Source organism: Dysidea avara, chromosome 10 (genome assembly GCF_963678975.1).
Source record: "Dysidea avara chromosome 10, odDysAvar1.4, whole genome shotgun sequence".
NCBI classification, from domain to species: Eukaryota; Metazoa; Porifera; class Demospongiae; order Dictyoceratida; family Dysideidae; genus Dysidea; species Dysidea avara.
This window is the reverse complement of record NC_089281.1, coordinates 13,715,852-13,731,972: the sequence shown is the minus strand read 5'-3', so window position 1 is coordinate 13,731,972 and position 16,121 is coordinate 13,715,852. Positions and strand designations below refer to the sequence as shown.

General features: G+C 39.2%; 6 protein-coding genes and 1 long non-coding RNA gene across 10 annotated transcripts; 2 read left to right on the top strand and 5 right to left on the bottom strand.

Annotated features, from left to right (window-relative positions):
- Window positions 1–136: 136 nt before the first annotated feature.
- On the bottom strand, window positions 137–573 carry LOC136236484 (signal recognition particle 9 kDa protein-like). The gene is made up of 3 exons (XM_066026642.1): window positions 424–573; window positions 305–373; window positions 137–257 (listed from the first exon to the last, which is right to left on the bottom strand). The coding sequence occupies exons 1-3, from the start codon at window positions 490–492 to the stop codon at window positions 165–167; spliced, it is 231 nt and encodes a 76-aa protein (XP_065882714.1). The 5' UTR covers window positions 493–573; the 3' UTR covers window positions 137–164.
- On the bottom strand, window positions 568–2,987 carry LOC136236478 (serine/arginine-rich splicing factor 5-like). 3 transcript variants are annotated; one of them, XM_066026632.1, is made up of 9 exons: window positions 2,831–2,987; window positions 2,510–2,646; window positions 2,393–2,463; window positions 2,190–2,339; window positions 2,067–2,136; window positions 1,415–1,488; window positions 1,270–1,363; window positions 1,201–1,217; window positions 568–1,144 (listed from the first exon to the last, which is right to left on the bottom strand). In XM_066026632.1, the coding sequence occupies exons 2-9, from the start codon at window positions 2,630–2,632 to the stop codon at window positions 661–663; spliced, it is 1,083 nt and encodes a 360-aa protein (XP_065882704.1). In that variant the 5' UTR covers window positions 2,633–2,646; window positions 2,831–2,987; the 3' UTR covers window positions 568–660. The 3 variants fall into 3 exon arrangements, with proteins under 3 accessions (XP_065882704.1, XP_065882705.1, XP_065882706.1); XM_066026633.1 differs by having other exon boundaries at window positions 568–1,141; XM_066026634.1 differs by having other exon boundaries at window positions 2,199–2,339.
- On the top strand, window positions 2,805–3,812 carry LOC136236483 (synaptojanin-2-binding protein-like). The gene is made up of 6 exons (XM_066026641.1): window positions 2,805–2,958; window positions 3,036–3,094; window positions 3,148–3,284; window positions 3,343–3,456; window positions 3,510–3,587; window positions 3,637–3,812. Exons 2-6 carry the CDS (start codon window positions 3,037–3,039, stop codon window positions 3,742–3,744), a joined length of 495 nt encoding a protein of 164 aa, XP_065882713.1. The 5' UTR covers window positions 2,805–2,958; window position 3,036; the 3' UTR covers window positions 3,745–3,812.
- Window positions 3,758–6,869, top strand: LOC136236477 (uncharacterized). Its single transcript, XM_066026631.1, has 8 exons — window positions 3,758–3,861; window positions 3,970–4,036; window positions 4,088–4,148; window positions 4,194–4,274; window positions 4,331–4,415; window positions 4,470–4,732; window positions 5,434–5,539; window positions 5,588–6,869. Exons 1-8 carry the CDS (start codon window positions 3,849–3,851, stop codon window positions 6,157–6,159), a joined length of 1,248 nt encoding a protein of 415 aa, XP_065882703.1. The 5' UTR covers window positions 3,758–3,848; the 3' UTR covers window positions 6,160–6,869.
- On the bottom strand, window positions 6,190–10,333 carry LOC136236480 (syntaxin-5-like). 2 transcript variants are annotated; one of them, XR_010692143.1, is made up of 11 exons: window positions 9,772–9,906; window positions 9,636–9,703; window positions 9,527–9,582; window positions 9,406–9,476; window positions 9,307–9,348; window positions 9,122–9,253; window positions 8,978–9,062; window positions 8,384–8,484; window positions 8,211–8,332; window positions 8,035–8,149; window positions 6,190–6,415 (listed from the first exon to the last, which is right to left on the bottom strand). XR_010692143.1 is itself a non-coding variant. In XM_066026635.1 (11 exons), exons 2-11 carry the CDS (start codon window positions 9,823–9,825, stop codon window positions 6,256–6,258), a joined length of 891 nt encoding a protein of 296 aa, XP_065882707.1. In that variant the 5' UTR covers window positions 9,826–9,959; window positions 10,226–10,333; the 3' UTR covers window positions 6,190–6,255. The 2 variants fall into 2 exon arrangements, 1 of the variants encoding a protein (XP_065882707.1); XM_066026635.1 differs by lacking the exon at window positions 8,035–8,149 and adding an exon at window positions 10,226–10,333 and having other exon boundaries at window positions 9,772–9,959.
- Window positions 6,756–8,026, bottom strand: LOC136236485 (uncharacterized). Its single transcript, XR_010692144.1, has 2 exons — window positions 7,748–8,026; window positions 6,756–7,693 (listed from the first exon to the last, which is right to left on the bottom strand). It is a non-coding gene; the product is annotated as an uncharacterized lncRNA (long non-coding RNA).
- LOC136236482 (putative glutathione-specific gamma-glutamylcyclotransferase 2) lies at window positions 10,313–16,071 on the bottom strand. Its single transcript, XM_066026640.1, has 3 exons — window positions 15,810–16,071; window positions 10,894–10,929; window positions 10,313–10,844 (listed from the first exon to the last, which is right to left on the bottom strand). Exons 1-3 carry the CDS (start codon window positions 15,987–15,989, stop codon window positions 10,422–10,424), a joined length of 639 nt encoding a protein of 212 aa, XP_065882712.1. The 5' UTR covers window positions 15,990–16,071; the 3' UTR covers window positions 10,313–10,421.
- Window positions 16,072–16,121: the final 50 nt, after the last annotated feature.

The window sequence follows — 16,121 nt, the reverse complement described above, 5'->3', positions numbered from 1 at the left end:
CAGGTATTAACCAGACCAGCTAGGGAATAAATAATATTCCTGCAAAACGACTATGCTCTGTACTGTTCACCAGGTTTGTAAGACTACTGTGCTAAATTTTGACTCCTAAGAGTATAGCTTACTGCCCAACTCATGATTCATTGTCATCAATTCAATATCATTTTTCAAACTTTAGTCACTGCAATTCTCATCAAAGTGTTGTTCAATTTTTCTAACTTCTTTATATCTTGCAGCTGGTCAGTACGGTACTGCCACCACTAACGAACAAGTGGTCACACCATATAACGTGTACACACGGCCTTACCGTTCTGTCATCCGTCGCCTTCACTACCAACTTTCCCTCGCAGTGTCTGTACTTGATAACAAGGCGCGCCTGCAAATGCAACGAGATGCAAGTACTCACTACCGTTTTCAGACACTTACTCGCCAAGGGTTTTCTTGAAATAGCGTTTCAGCTGCTCTAGAGAAATCTTCCCAAGAGTCCAAATACATTCTTAACCCAAATCCAGAAACCTATTTCTTATTAATGCCCACCACAACTTTACCTTCTAAATAATACCTTTCAAATCATAGTAATACTATGTAGTTTTTTATTGTAAATAAAACAAATTCCTACGGTGCAGTTTAGTTTTTGTGTGTGTATGTGTGCAATAAAGTGGCTCAGCCCTCATTGTCCATGTCTTCTGGTTCAGCTTCCACAGCTGGTTCATCATCTTCTTGTTTTGATTCCTCATCTTGTTGTTCTGGTTCATCCCCGGGTTGGTCTGGGCTTCGCTCACGATCATCACTCTTTGCAGCTGGTGATGATGGCTCTCCTGACTGCTCACCATCACCATTCACAGGGCTCTTTGATCGACTCCGACTGTGTGATCTCTCCCTTGAACCTTCTCTTGACCTATCCCTTGATGCCTCCCTAGATCTAGATCTGGATCTTTCTTTTGATCTTGAACGATCTCTGGATTTTGATCGCTCTCGTGATCTTGATTTACTGCGAGATCTGCTACGAGACTGTTTGTCTGATGATCTGCTCCGTGATGACCTCTTTCCACGACTGCGGCTCCGGGATCTTGACCTTGAGCGACTGCGACGGCGATCACGAGACCTGCTACGACTTCTGCTACGCTTACTGCGACTACTACTACTACTACAACAGGAAAAAGTTATTTAACACGCACACGCACACAGTTAAACAATACTTACCTCTTATGTCCTGTGTCCTACCAAAATAAGTTATGTAGGTCAAATATTTCCAGCATGCTACCAATTTACCTCTATTAGAGAAATCTTGCGACCATTCAATTCAGATCCATCCAACTTGCGGACTGCCCTTTCCATGTCATCTCTAGTTCTAAACTCCACCACACTGAAGTATACAACAAATGAGCAACTTTCTATGCTAAATGTTATCACTCACCCCTCGCCAATGCGTTGCTTGTGTGCATCAGCATATGTGACCTCAGCCACTGGTCGAAGAAAATCCTTTAAATCCTATGCATTGTAAGACTTTCAACAACAACCCAAACAAAGATGGCATACAAATTACAGTCACACAAGTACATAAGAAATTGTATAATATAATCATGTTAAGCATTTCTCCTGGAGTCTCCCCTCAGCAACAGTCCATGTAGTTAGTGGCAGGCTCCACGCGACACCATCCAATTACATTATCACATTGGCACATTACAAACAAAACTAGTTCGCTAATGTGAATGCATTACCAACAAAGTGTCCATTAACTTACGCAATTTCACCAGCCACCACCAGTGCACCTAGTGAGTGAGTAGCTACGATACGGATTCTTTCACAAAGGTTACCAAGGAGACAACACACACACAGAAAGGCCTAGGAGGCGTCAGTTGGAAAGGATGGCCATGCACACAATGGAGCAACCGTGGATGGTGAGGATGCCCACGGTATTGGGAGCGAGACTCACATTCCCTTATGGATAAAGATTGAAGCAAACGCTCAGCAATGTTGTTAAACACACACAAGGCCACATACACACATTAACCCACTGTGAAACATACACACATCGATACACATGGCACAATCCCTCGGATACATACCTGCCAGCTGACACGACTCGACAAATTCTCCACAAGCACTCGATAATCTGTGCGTACTGGTGGCCCATACCTGTAAACAGATATCAAAATGGTTGGGTGAATAAATGACACATGAATATCTACTTATCGTACGATCGGTTTCCACGGCCAAAAGATCTGTATCCTCCTCCACCACCGCCACCACCTCCATAACCACCGCCGCCGCCGCCACCACCCCCACTATAACTGCCTCTTCCTCTTGGTCCTGGTCCACGAGAATGCTCCACAATAACCCTTCAGAAAGTGATCACTTATAGTAGCTAACTTTATAGTACACAATGGCATACCTTTCCCCCAGCATTTCCCGGCCATTCATCTCGTACACAGCATCGTCCGCATCGCGAGAGTCTTCAAATTCCTGAGACAAATATGCAAATCCCTTCCGTTATTCCTTGTTGACATACCACAAAACAGAACCCGTTTTTCAAGTTAACTTCTCTCAGTCTTCCGAATCCTCTAAAGAATCTTTCAATATCTCTCTCACGAGCGGAGTAGGGCAGGTGTCCCACGTACACGCGACAACTCATCTTGATACACTCACCTACAGGCACAAATTCGAAACACAAAATGTCACGTGTGGCGCCATTTTAATGTTCCAGAAACTCGTAAAACAAGTGAGCTATGCTAACAGTCCTACATTGCCATGCTTATCCAAGTTATTTACCACTTTACAATACCCCAAGGGACGACAAAACATTTACAATACATCAATAAAAATCACCGACCTGAGTGCTACTCCCTACAACGAGATACTCTTCGCGCGTGCGCAAAAGCAAACGGAGCGCATTAATTAGAAGGATTAATCGATTATCGTTTTAAACCTGTTCTCAGGAGTACTTGCTGATAGCTACAGGTTAGTTGCATCATGAACAATCACACAAACGTGTTAATTTGACCATGCAAACTGTTAACGTGAGCTATCGGGATTAGGATGTCATCACAGTCTTCGCCAGGCATTGAGGAAATTGTGTTGGAAAAAGGCACCACAGGTACCCCCCACTACCCCCCACGTATCATACATAATATTGCCCGTTTGTCGTAGGTCTAGGGTTTAATATTCGCGGGGGGATGGATAACCATCATGTAGAAAATGACCCTGGAATATTTGTAACAACAGTGAGAGTGGATGGAGCAGCTGCAAAAGATGGACGACTTCAACCAGGAGATAAAGTTTTAGAGGTGCCCAGTAATGCTACTCGTAATGCACACGCAATTGATGTATTTTCTATACATGTAGATTGATGGATTTGATTTGAGAAGCGTACATCACTCAACAGCTGTCAAACGATTTCATGAAACAAAGGAGAAGGTTATTTTACTGGTGGAGAGAGAAGCTGAACATAGGATAGTGGTGAGACCGTATTGTGTTAACCTTTTCACAATTCTTCATAATATTTCCAACAGAGAGAGCTAGAAGAGAAAAGAAAAGCAAAGGCTGCTGCAAATGTCCGGCCTAATCCAGTACGACATCAAGACCACACGGTATGTTTAGACAGCCTATTGTCTGTATGTCCTTATCTGACATTTACAGGACTCATGGCAGCAGATGCGATTTATTGTAGTGATTGGAGGTATATTGGGCGTGGCAGCATTAGGTTACTTGGGATATCGCAAATATAGTACTGGGAAATTCTTTTAGTTTGTATAATTTGGCGCGATTAAATGTATGCGTGTTTCATAAAATCTATAACACGTTGTATTCTATTATTTTCGGTTACGAAGTGATTTGCGCCTTCATTTATCATGAACGAAACTGGTAAGTGTGACACGTGTGATTGTTCTGAATCATGAATGTTGGTTGCTCTTGTGTCTGAACTTACATAACTTTAACCATTTCACGTGGGTGTGTCGTACGTACCTGTAGCAGCTCCAGGGTTCTCCTGGCTAACTTTCTTCAAGAACGCCGGGATTCCTGACGACGATGCAACACAGTGAGGCCCTGGTTACACGAAACACGTCCTTCAATGTTTGTTACCACACAGATACGTCGAGCGTTTCGAAGATAATCGAATTAAGAAGAACATGCTGTTGGAGTTGAATAAGGTCCATATAATTTGTACATTGTTAAGTTAGTACAGTATTTGTTAGGATGTACTGCAAGACATGGGCATCAGTATGGCTGGAGATATTATTGCTATACTACGACATGCCAAGATAGTGCATGCACAGGTAGTAGTACAGCATTGCAGCAAGTACATACTACATTCATGACATCTCATTTACAGGAGATGAGGAAAAATTCTACTACAAAGACAAAAACAACACTGGGTAGTCCAGCTGCTCCTAAAGTGTCATCAAAACGTTCAGCAAGTACGTAAAAGGCAATGTTATACACATAGTCATTATACACTGTTATATTGCTAGTTAATGAGATCAATCAATGGATTAAGGTGCCAGGCAAGACCCAGTTAGTGAAGAAAGAGGCATATGAGACTAAACAATATTCTGACAACAGTCGGGGTGTAACTAAAGTTTCGTTACGGAGTTCCCCAGAGCTAAGCAGTGGCTTGGGCCTTGGACAGTGGGGGTTGAATGTATCAAAGAAGAAACGTACTATAATGGATACTGGCTCTTCACCGCCACCTGAACGCTATGAGAAAACTGGAGAAGACTATGTTACTCGCAAGGTACCCTATTTTGGGTTTCTATGGTAGACAAAATAGATTGTTTACCATATGTTCATTTAGTGTTGCCTAGTAACACTTTAGCACTGCCATATTTAGCAGTGAACTTTGTACCCTTGGGATAGTGTAAATATGATGTGATAGCAGCAGTGTTGAAAGCTTAGGTATATTTGTACCTTTGAATCAGTTGTTCACTGAGCTTCATCAGGAGCCCATAAGTGCCACATGTTGCGCTTATGGGCTGCTGATTTCATCATTCAAAATAGGTTTCAATGTTCAATACAGTTGAATACCAAGAAACGATGAAAACCTACCTTGTTTCTTTGACAAGACACTTATTCCAAAATACTCCAGCCTACTCAATGGTAATGGTTACAAAAATTTTGAATGAGATCATGGAGCTACATTCTTGCAGCAATAGTATCTATACTCAATATCCATACTAGATAGAGTCCATGCCAATTCATCACTCAGCAATGAGTCGGGATATCTAATGTACTCCTGAAATTTGTTATCTGTTTCCTTGGTTGGCTTAGGACGTTATTTTGCAGTCATGCAACAAACAGTAATTCTCATATACACGTATTTAAATAATGTATAATAGATTTGTGGAAACTACAAGGACTGCATTACGTACCACTTAACTTATTCCAATAATATTTTTAAGTCTTTCCAGTCTGTATTCACCATTTCTCATTGTACAGAGACCATCTGGTGAGGGCCAGCAGCCACCAGCTAGTAAGCGTCTTCAACCACCAACCAGTCAAGAAATTGTCCAACATGAGGACAAGACTGGCATGCCACTAAAAGGTATGTAGCTTACTAGAAACACAACACCATCTGTGCCTTGTATTTTAGATAAAAGTGATCCAATTGATGCACACCACTCAGTATTCCAGCGACTTGATCACTCAAGAAATGAACAGAAAGCAACATCATCAGGTGTACAAAAGATTACTAGTAATACAAACACTAAACAGAACTTTGACAAGCAACTGCACCAAGTAGCACTTAGTGCAGTTATGGAATGTCTACAAGATAAACAAAAGCTGAGCAGCAAGAAAACCAACCCAACATCACTGATTACAAGAAGGAGCCAACCTGAACTACGACAAACTGAGACAACTTCAGGGGCTGGTAAGGTGAACACTTTTGATAGACTTACACAAATCAACACTTTACGAGAGCCAGTAGAGGTACCATCACAGTCAGAAAAGAATGGTAGTACAAGAACTGTATCTTCATCGGGTAGCTTCCCAAGAAAAGTCAAACTACGAATGGATAGCATTGTTGATCCAGCCACCAGCAAAAAACAAGGTGTAATGAGCCGTCTTGGGAAACAGTCAGCATTCAGTAAACCATCAGTAAAACAGTCGGCTTTCAGTAAACCGTCAGTAAAACAGTCAGTGTTTAATAGATTAAATAACTGAATTAGTTTCTATACCCCATAATACCATATGTAACATGCAGATTGTTTTTAAATAAATAGTATTATGGAATTTACAAATTGTATAAATTAGCAGACATCATGTCAAGAAAACTACGAATATGATGAAGAACACAATTAGAACCATAAATATTTTGATCATTAACCATCTGTTTGATGTGATGCCTTGAAAGTATTTCAGTAGCTCAGTGTGGGCTGCTTGTACGTTGAGATCTACTTCAGCCACGTTGGTATCAATTCTGTTGAGTGAGTGAGCACATAAAATAAATCAAAAAAACATTGGAATCTATAAAATTTATTTTCTATCCAGCAGTAGGGTACTGAATGACAAAACAGTCAGAAGGATTGAATTGCATGATGATATTTTTCACTGTTTGAAGGTGAGATACACCCTGACCAAAAACTATCCTTATACAGTTAGTGTGCTTGACTGTTGCATGAATAAACACTGTGCTTTGGTGGTGTTTACCTCACAGGATAAATAAGTGACGGAATTTGCCAAATTTTATTGAGTAACAATTTTCCCTTGCTAAAAAGGTTTGTGTCATTCAGTAGATAGAGACTGCTCTTCTGGAATTAAAAAAAAAAAAAAAAACCTGAAGCCAGTCAAAACATTTACAAGGAAATTTCACATTTGAGCAGGGATCAAGGGAGGTCATCTACTACACTGGTGCACATTAGTCAATAGTATGGTAGTCCTGTTTGGTAGTTCCCACCAAAAATGTTACCATTAAAAACCATCAGAAATATCATAAGTGGTGAAGGAAGAGTCTTAGTGCATCAAGCATTAAAAATAAGAAAACTAAATATTGAATTATAAACTACTACCTTCAATTGCATGATCATCTTCGAGGCTTTAAAATTTCTTAAGTGACACTTAGATGCCACAAAGTTATTTGAAGTGCTTATAAGAGGGAGTAGATACATGTAATCAGAAACAGAGCATGATAACCACAGCTTAAAGCATGGTTAGCATTTCAAACAAAGTTTTTTTTTTTTTTAGCAATCACATGAGCAGGTATAGCGAGACCACATTGTATTGTTGAATCAGTCCTGCAATATTTCAAACCATCACTCTGTGAGGGATTCAACCAAATGCTTGGTATGCGTGATAGCCTGTACTGCTGAAACCTGGATTCACTGTATTAACAACTAAACATTGCACTCAACATTCATAACCATCGAATGACACTTGCACGTGGTACATTTATATAGGTAGCACACTTACATGCCCTTCAACAATCTATCATTCGTTCGATCAGGTAACAAGTAAGTTAAGAGGAATTAAGGTGGAGTCCCCATTTGCCTAAGTTTTTTTCTGGCAATTTTTCTGTAGAAGAATTTCGTCAAACTTTTTTACCACTAAAGTTTTTTACTATATCGTACAACATAGCCATGTGAAACATTGGCATGTTACCAGTGCCAAATAAGGGATTAGTCCACTTGCTATATAAACAGCTGTTCTATAAGCTGTGACTGCTTTAAGAGTATCTTGATTGTTCCTCATCTTGAGTGAGCTAGCAACACAATTTAAGGGGTATGGTTACTTGTTTTCAACAGCAAAACTTCACCTGATTACAGTTAGGGGTGTGGCCACCGTGTTCTGTTCATGGTCTTTGCCAAATTCGCCAAAGTTTTTTACTTCCAAAGCTTTTTACTATACGGCATATAATACCATCATTATTATTATGTTGTTTCACTATTTATTGCTGGAATTCTACTCCATTTTAAAATTAGTTTCTATGATCCCTACTACTCAAAGTAAAATTTCCAATTTTTCCTTATCCTTGTTTTTCTGGCCAAATTCTTAGCTCTCTGTAATAGAGGCTCCAAATGTATGTACACTCAGCCATATTACCTTCCAAATTAAGTTTTGGCCTCTCAAAGCTGCATTGCATTATGGCAGTTATATAGCAGTTTCCAATAGGTTAAAAGATGGTCAAGTTTGAAACCACTACTGCCTCATCCACAAGCTAAGTTACAAGTTATCATATTGTCATATTTGGTGTGACTATAAGACAGTTAGTTACATACCTTTCCACTTGCTCCTCCTGGTCTTTGACCATTTCGGCTAACTGTTTGAAGATCACCCCTAGTTCAACAATAGTTGATTCAATGTTTTCCATAGTCTCTGCTCTTTCTTGTATGTAGTTCTCCTGTCAGGGATACTGTGGTGTTATGGGTCATACTGGTATGACTGGTTAAACCTGTTCGTCCAGTAGTTGCTGTTGTCGTTGGTTCTGCTGGCTGATCTGGTTCATGTCGATAGCAATGTCATCTGGTCGTGATTCCAGTAACACTGATCGACCTGAGAGTATAACAGTGTGATAACTGATCAGCAATGAAGTTCAGACCCTGTGATTAGTGTCCATTCTTTACATGTTACGCGCACACAACAATAGCATAAACATATACTTTTAGGTCAATTTAATAGCCATCAGCCACCATAGAAACAAAAAAAAGTAGTGAATCAAGGCAGGTTGTCTACACCTGCAGGACATTTAATTCCTATACTTCGGTCTGTATGGATAAGTGTCCACTGGTATATCTGCAGGTGAGTCCCTTGTTTCACTACTTTTATTAAATTCCTCATTGTTCCTTGTGCTTGTTTCTGTAGCATAATTTAGTGAACCCAAGCATATCACATCAAAAGAAAGAATGGCACCAGATATACACGGATTTATAAAGTGGATAGTTAGATAGCATTTATTACACATCTTGCAAAAATTTGCTCGCAAAGACGTTTCAGGATTTTACAGTACAATATATGCTTTACCAGACCTTTAGGTGACAAAACTCACCATCACTTATAGCTGACGGCATGGGTGTAATAAAAGGTGAGTTGGATGAAAATTGTTCCCTGCGTTGTTTTTGCTCCTTCAAGCTCTTGATACACAACACATTGGCAGTGACATTCAAACTGTAATACAGCGACAGCCACTCACCTCAGTTCTCACTTCTAAGATAGACTTGAAGTCATGTGAAATGGAGGCTAATTTGGACTGCAGTGATACAACTACACCAGATGAATGGGTGTGTACATGGTGACTCTCTCTCCCGCTACGAGACTTGACTTGCTATAACCCACAATGTTATGTTATTAACAATGTTCATAAACAAACTACCACACCTGTTGTAAAGCTGCAATTTCTGAGTTTAAATTGGCTAAATCCTACAGAAGAGATATCTATTGTAAATTACACATACACTCTAGGGTGTTGCTCATTACCTGTTTGATTACGGCTGTTAACTCCTGTATCTGACTGGAGGGGTCACCAAATATGTTCCTACCTCTGGCTACTGTGAAAGGTGATGTGTACAGCACAACATTAAAACACACACATACTCACATTCTGTTAGCTGCTCAAGTTTGGCACAAGTCTGGCCAATATTATACCCAATAGCCCTACAACAGGCAACACATCATCCAATTACATGCACACAAAATCAACACCACACCTTGCAGCACGTATGACATCAGAAGGATTGCTGGAAGGACGAGGGGGGCTTCTAAATTGCTGCACTGCCTGAGAAATGAAATATTTTATCACTATTGCTGTGAAATCTTCGTAACAGAAATTGTTGAGTTACCAACCTGTAGGGACCGAATGACAGAATGGAATTCTGTAGTTCTGTCCCGGCAGCTCATGCTGTCTACAGTAACTATGTCAGTAGCAGTACTAGTGTTGTAGTGTGTCTCTACAATTGTTGCGGATGATTGATACTGAGCGGGAGGCCTTCTGCGTAATGCTGTGGTGTTCGCCAGCTTGAGTTAAATTATACCTAGGAGGAAACAGGAATTCAAAACACCGCATAAACCACAATGATACCTCAAATTCTTATTAATGCCTACTGTATTTTTCACGGCTATTTTAGTTTTCTCTGTACGTAATTGACTTATCACACTATGAAAATAAAATACTGTCACTGTTACAATATCTATCATCTACAAAATTACAGTTAGAGAAGCTGCATTGCTTTTAAAAGAAAGATTAAACTAGTTCAACACAACCGACATGCTCCATATTAAACACTCAAGATGTCCTTACCTTGCGAATGCACCAACACGATTCACTACACCTTAACTCGTCTTGTTCCAGTTGAAAACAAGATCACCGCTTGAGATGTACCATAGACGCGCAATAAATATTTTATAATTTAATAATAAAAGTAATACACGTTAAAATAATAGATGAAATTTAATGCACGTTGAATCTTCTGTACATGACATGAAAAAAATTTTTTTCAAGGGTGTTGTTCTGAGTGTGTTAAGTATTTCCTTGTACAATTGGCACACTTGATACCATTAGTAGTCAATAGTTTAGTGACTTCAGCCTCCAGAGTAAACAGATGTTCATCATGTACAACTGGCGCTATTTCCTTCATAGTTCTGGCCAGTTCCATTAAATATTCTACATTACAACCACTTGGTCCAGCTGAGTTCAGTATCTGTTGTGCTATAGACAATGGAGGTGCTGGTCCCAGATATTCAGGATTATTCTCCGTAGCAATGTAGAGTAACACCTCAAATGGTGAATCACAAGTGTCCGAAGGGTAAAACTGTGTGGTTTTGGTGGTGTAACCTTGTTTCTCTCTATGGCTCAAGTACGCCATAACTTCTGGGACATCTTCACGGTTCACTTTGTAAGCCACACCATAGGTGCATTCCTGCAAACAGTAAAGGGTAACAAATATTGTATTGGGGGTGTGTGCTTACATTCTTGTCTTCAATTAATGTAGCAACTCTTCCAGGCTACAGACAAAGAGGACATAATTCAAACAGACACCAAGTATTCTAATGTGTATATTGGTAGAACACTATACATATGGCTAAGAAGTAAGAGCTGCAGAAATCCAGTGATGGATCAATCAGGAGGTTGCAAGTGCACCCCCCTCCTAAACCCTACAATACATATAAATACTTTAACGCACTACAATTGGCTTGTACCAGAGGAGGACACACGATGTACATCAACGTAAAAGATTGAAATACTCTAATAGAACAGTCAACACATAATTATTCCTGATTTAATAACCGAGAAAATTTATTGCCACTATTTTGAGATATAAAACTCCCTGATGCACCTCAAACCCTAGACCTTGCCCACTGCAATCTGTGTGATTGATAAACATGCTCACCCACCAGGGGCAGATCCAGACTTTTTATTCCATACTGGAATTGCAACTTTAGCCTAGCCGTAAGTCAAAAATCAAAAAAAAAAAAAAAAAAAAAAAGGTCATCACCTGCTGACAATAGCTGCCCCTCACCATAGATACTCTCACCAACTATATTTCCTTATTTATAACTCCACACGTAGCCTGCTGTTACACTGTTCTTAAGAATACTGTGACTGCTATATTAGAGTATTTCGATCTTGACTGCTCTATTAGAGTATCTTGAGTAAGAGAGGCTCTTTCAAAATGGGGGTTCCATGGAACCCTTAGTGATGTCAGACACATTCTGAAATAACCTTAACAGAGAGTGATGTACAGCTGCAGTTACTAACTATGTCTTGAACTTTTCAATTATCTGAACTCACCCAGGGCCCAATGAGTTCAGATAATGGAGGGTACTGTATTCTATATTTGGTGATGCAATAACTACAACCAGTTGCCCAAACATTTGAAAAAACACCAAAACAGAGACAAGTAGTTCAGTCCACCAGTTAAGTCACCAATTCAGTCCAGTGATTGCATACAACTGCACATTTCCTCTGTTTTCTTCTGAGACTTTAAATGCAATTGCTAGTAAGCATAAATTGTAGTTTAAAAGATCCAGCAATCACATTACGGGTAGGTAACTGCCCTATTAGAGTATCTCCCAGTTTGAAATCATCTGGCCTGATTCATTTTTAACCATGCATTATTTCCAAAATTATTTCGGCAGATTCTGCAGTTAAGTATGTCACATGTACTTTCCACACAGTGACAGAACACTCTCCAAACACATAATATAATTTCAATAAAGTAACACATAGTGATACTGTCTACTGACTTAGTGAGTCATTTATCAACAAGTTAGTTCTAAAATTTGCTGAGCCAATTCTTAAGGCAATTAGATAATGGGTTTGTAAATAGAAACAAAACTTGAAAGAAAAAAGTATAAGGGCCATGCGTCAGGGACATTTCACCCTGATTTGGTTTGTGGACTACCAACATGGGAGGGAGAAAATTTGTCCCATTCAGACAAAGAGCTACACACATACTATTTCTGTTCCTATTACAGATGCACTGATAAGACACATGCTGGCTCATGGGCCACATGGCACACTACCATGTGTCTTGAGTGTGTATTGTTGGACTAATGTACTATCATCTGACTTATCCCTCACTCTCAGTGCTACTTTTTAATTGATGAAACTGTGGTATAAAATTATTCTGTGACCTTCACAATATTGGCAAACATCACATGACAGCTGGGCAAGGTATGTCAACAATGTGTCCAAACCACTCAGTTCTAAATCCAACCCCACATCCAGCACATGCAACACACATTGTTGACATCTGGTTAGAGGACAGACTATACCCATTACATTTAAAAACACATGTTCTAATATGGTGCTGAGTTTAGTACACTGTAACAAGCAGGGAGACCACTGCTTGAAATATTTTTTCCAGACCATTATCAAAAATACTACAGCCTGTGTTTATGTTTTACGCAGTGACTATTGACTCGGTGTAAATAAGCACCACCAAAAACTATTTACACTGACCCAAATACAGCATGGCTCCTTAGGTACATGCTTAGACTACATGTTGTTGCAGAATCTTGTACTGTATTCATATAGTGTTGATGGGGTCCCTAGTGGAATGGCATTGTGAAATACTTAATAAGTCCAACTCAAATTGACAGCCAATATATAGATGGCCCTATTAACAATGTTACACAGGAAGCTATATACATACATATAGAAAATCATCAATAGCAAGTTGTTAGCTCTTAACCATATCAGATAGCTAATTGTTCACCACATCCTTTGCAGTCACTGCTATAACAGTCAATATAAGCCAAACCATATAGCACACACAGGAAATGAGATGTTCCCAAAAATAGCTCATTCACAAAAGATTTTGTCATCAATGATCATGTGCCCTTTGCATGTAGTAAGGGTCTAGTATTCTTTAGCATCACTGGAATTTAATTTGAGCAGAATTACATAATAAAATGGTGTTAGTGTGGTATCAAATTGAACACGCCAGTTGTAACTTTGCTTTTACACATGTGAATCGCTACTGTTACAGATTATGAGTTCTCCCTTCCCAGTGCTTAACCCAAGGTTCCCACATAACTAACAAGAAGGGACCTTTAGTTTTTAAGTTAACAGATGGCTAATTGATCACATACAACTATGACATCAAAGTCAGTCACTGCTTAACAGTCAGGAAATTATTGTAAGCAAACATGGTCAACAGCTTAGCAATTACGATGAATTACTATTCATGTTACACAGGAAGCCTATATGGAACCTTCACCAATAGCAAGTTATTAACTCTTAATTGTGGCTAATTGTTTATATACAATAACCACATAGTCACGTCACTGGGCATTTATTATAAACCAAACCATATATACCGCATAGCAGAGGAAAGGTTATTTTTTGAAAAAACTTGAAAATAACAGTGCACTTTCAAAAATAAATTAATAGCTAGTTAACTAAAAGGACCAATAATACATCTTAGAAATGATAATCAAGGAAAGTATAAACAAAGTTAGAATGTTTACAGTTAGCTAGCTATAGACCTCAGTATACTATATAGAGGGAAACTTGGGCTTCAATTCTCCCAAAGTTTATTTCGTCAAATGCAATTTAGCTTGCTATTTGCCAAAGTTTCCCTCTCTAGGCACTGGCCACTGGATCGAGTGACACCACAAGCCTAAGAGAAAATCATTATCCTAGTCTGAGTGAAAACAATTGGAAGGGCTAACTAGACGTGATTCTACCAAAGCCAGATTGGTGTTTATCAAAACTGAACAATCAAAGCAGCATATTCTCTACTGTGTGTGATCAACACAACCATTGTTAGCTTAACTACTACTTGGGTTCATGAATCCTTCTAGTCTAAGGTGCAGTGAGGATCCGTTTCGAAAATATTTTTGAACTTTCAATCAAGCACTCCTTTTCAAAAATTTCCCACTTTGTGTGGAAATGAGATGTTCCATAAAATAGTTCATCCACAAAAGATTCACATCCTATTTACGATTAGTCTGGCAGCACAGTGCCTTTTACATGTAATAAAGGTCTGGTATTCTTATTGTTGCTCTGGGAGAATATACTTAGACATAACATGGCCTTATGGAAGTGCCTCACCCAAAACTGTAATATTGAAATTGAACATGCTGGTTGTAACTTCGCTTTCACACATGTGAAAGTGGATTAATCACTACTGATACAGAATGTGCATTTCTCCCTTCCCATTTAACCCAAGCTTTACATGTAACTAACAAGGGTAAAGGTCCTTCTCAATCTTCACTTTGTTTCTTTAGCAGCGAACTCTCTTCATTTCTTTCAATATCGCTACGCCATTTGTATTCATTCCTTTGATGTAACATAACAAATATACACTGATTAAATGTGGAGCATTCTGATTGGTTACACCAGTTCTCGATAATCCGGTACAACTCCACTATATTAAGCACACCTTTGGGGGTGAACAGTAAAAATTATTTCCTTGAAAAATTTAGACTTGCATAATATATACCATAATTATAGCAAGTAGGTTTTTATCACAAGGACTTTAACATCACATTTAGGATACTTTGCAATATTAAAATTCACGACATGTTTGTTTGTCATGAAGTTTTTAGTGCCTGTATGACTGCTGTGTTGGAACATTCGCCAACAAACCAGGTTCTTGTTTATGAAAAGCTTGTGTATTATTTAAACAGTTGGTCAGTTGCTCATTCCTCTGAACCCCCTACACAACATGTGTTTCTTTACTGAGAAGTGCAAAACAGCCGCCCTACTACACTGTTAACTTCAGTGGCCTGCATAAATTGTTGGTGGACACTGGATACATGCCTATTTCCTAAATTCTATTGCTTTCCATCTAGTACGCGAACACTTATTATAAATTCACGCGAGGAATTTAATGTCATGAATTGTCACCTTGTGAGTTGCAAATTTGTCTGCAAAAAAATCCACTATATGGTATGAGATCATTTGCAAATCTGCAAAAAAATTGAAACATTGCCCCTTAAAATATACAGTACATGCAAAGGGGTGGGTACCTCCAGTCTAATCTCTGATTATATCTTACATGTATTGTGTTGTCAAGGCAACTACTGAAATGTCCTGATTATCAAGGTACCCAGGCCAGTTTATGGTCTAAGAGACCTTAAGAGAGATGAACATCATAATAATTTACCAATTCAAGGGGTCAGAAATCTAGTCTCAGGGTTACCAAGTTACTTGTAGAGAGAAAACCATCAATTATGAAGTGATGAAAGTACATAAATTACAGAAAGTGTGATAGTCCTCGGTCACATGCGACCACGTGTATGGTCCTATGGAAGAACCTGCGTGGGCATGGCAAGGGTATGAATATAAAAATAAAATAAAGCTATATAAATTAACTAATACTAGTCACATCCATTAAAGTACCTCAACATTTTCAATATTTAAGACAACTCACAGCTCCTGGGGTTCCTCTGTGGTCTGTGCTGCCTTGCCAGAACCTCCTAGCATAACCTTTAATACAGCCCACCCGATGGTGCTGATAGGGAAAGTTAACCTTCCATACGAGGGAACCGTAACCAAACACCCAGACTTGCCCAGTACCTTTCTCACCCAGATCGCCAGCGCCTTTCTCCATTTAACTTAGCAACAAGTGTTAATTATTCATTGTTCACGATAGAAATCCATGGGAACCAATACTACAACGCGCCACTTGTATTAATTTATTCTATAACCGTATAAGCGCCGGGGCATACCCATCAATAGCGCG

Bases quoted from the DNA above. Each gene is read 5' to 3' on its own strand.
- LOC136236478 (XM_066026632.1), bottom strand. From the start codon at position 2,632: ATGAGTTGTCGCGTGTACGTGGGACACCTGCCCTACTCCGCTCGTGAG. The intron at 2,340-2,392 runs GTATGCCATTGT...CACTTTCTGAAG, and splicing joins CGGGAAATGCTGGGGGAAAG to GGTTATTGTGGAGCATTCTC. The intron at 1,364-1,414 runs GTGAGTGATAAC...TGTATACTTCAG, and splicing joins AAGCAACGCATTGGCGAGGG to TGTGGTGGAGTTTAGAACTA.
- LOC136236483 (XM_066026641.1), top strand. From the start codon at position 3,037: ATGTCATCACAGTCTTCGCCAGGCATTGAGGAAATTGTGTTGGAAAAA. The intron at 3,095-3,147 runs GTACCCCCCACT...CGTTTGTCGTAG, and splicing joins GTTGGAAAAAGGCACCACAG to GTCTAGGGTTTAATATTCGC. The intron at 3,588-3,636 runs GTATGTTTAGAC...TGACATTTACAG, and splicing joins TACGACATCAAGACCACACG to GACTCATGGCAGCAGATGCG.
- LOC136236484 (XM_066026642.1), bottom strand. From the start codon at position 492: ATGTATTTGGACTCTTGGGAAGATTTCTCTAGAGCAGCTGAAACGCTA. The intron at 374-423 runs GTAAGTGTCTGA...TTGCATTTGCAG, and splicing joins TTCAAGAAAACCCTTGGCGA to GCGCGCCTTGTTATCAAGTA. The intron at 258-304 runs GTAAGGCCGTGT...CTTGTTCGTTAG, and splicing joins AGGCGACGGATGACAGAACG to TGGTGGCAGTACCGTACTGA.
- LOC136236480 (XM_066026635.1), bottom strand. From the start codon at position 9,825: ATGAGCTGCCGGGACAGAACTACAGAATTCCATTCTGTCATTCGGTCC. The intron at 9,349-9,405 runs GTAATGAGCAAC...TCTCTTCTGTAG, and splicing joins TAACAGCCGTAATCAAACAG to GATTTAGCCAATTTAAACTC. The intron at 9,063-9,121 runs GTGAGTGGCTGT...TTGTGTATCAAG, and splicing joins TCTTAGAAGTGAGAACTGAG to AGCTTGAAGGAGCAAAAACA.
- LOC136236477 (XM_066026631.1), top strand. The intron at 4,037-4,087 runs GTGAGGCCCTGG...GTTACCACACAG, and splicing joins CCTGACGACGATGCAACACA to ATACGTCGAGCGTTTCGAAG. The intron at 4,733-5,433 runs GTACCCTATTTT...CTCATTGTACAG, and splicing joins AAGACTATGTTACTCGCAAG to AGACCATCTGGTGAGGGCCA.
- LOC136236482 (XM_066026640.1), bottom strand. From the start codon at position 15,989: ATGGAGAAAGGCGCTGGCGATCTGGGTGAGAAAGGTACTGGGCAAGTC. The intron at 10,930-15,809 runs GTGAGTTGTCTT...CTTTGTCTGTAG, and splicing joins ACAGAGGAACCCCAGGAGCT to CCTGGAAGAGTTGCTACATT. The intron at 10,845-10,893 runs GTAAGCACACAC...TACTGTTTGCAG, and splicing joins CATTAATTGAAGACAAGAAT to GAATGCACCTATGGTGTGGC.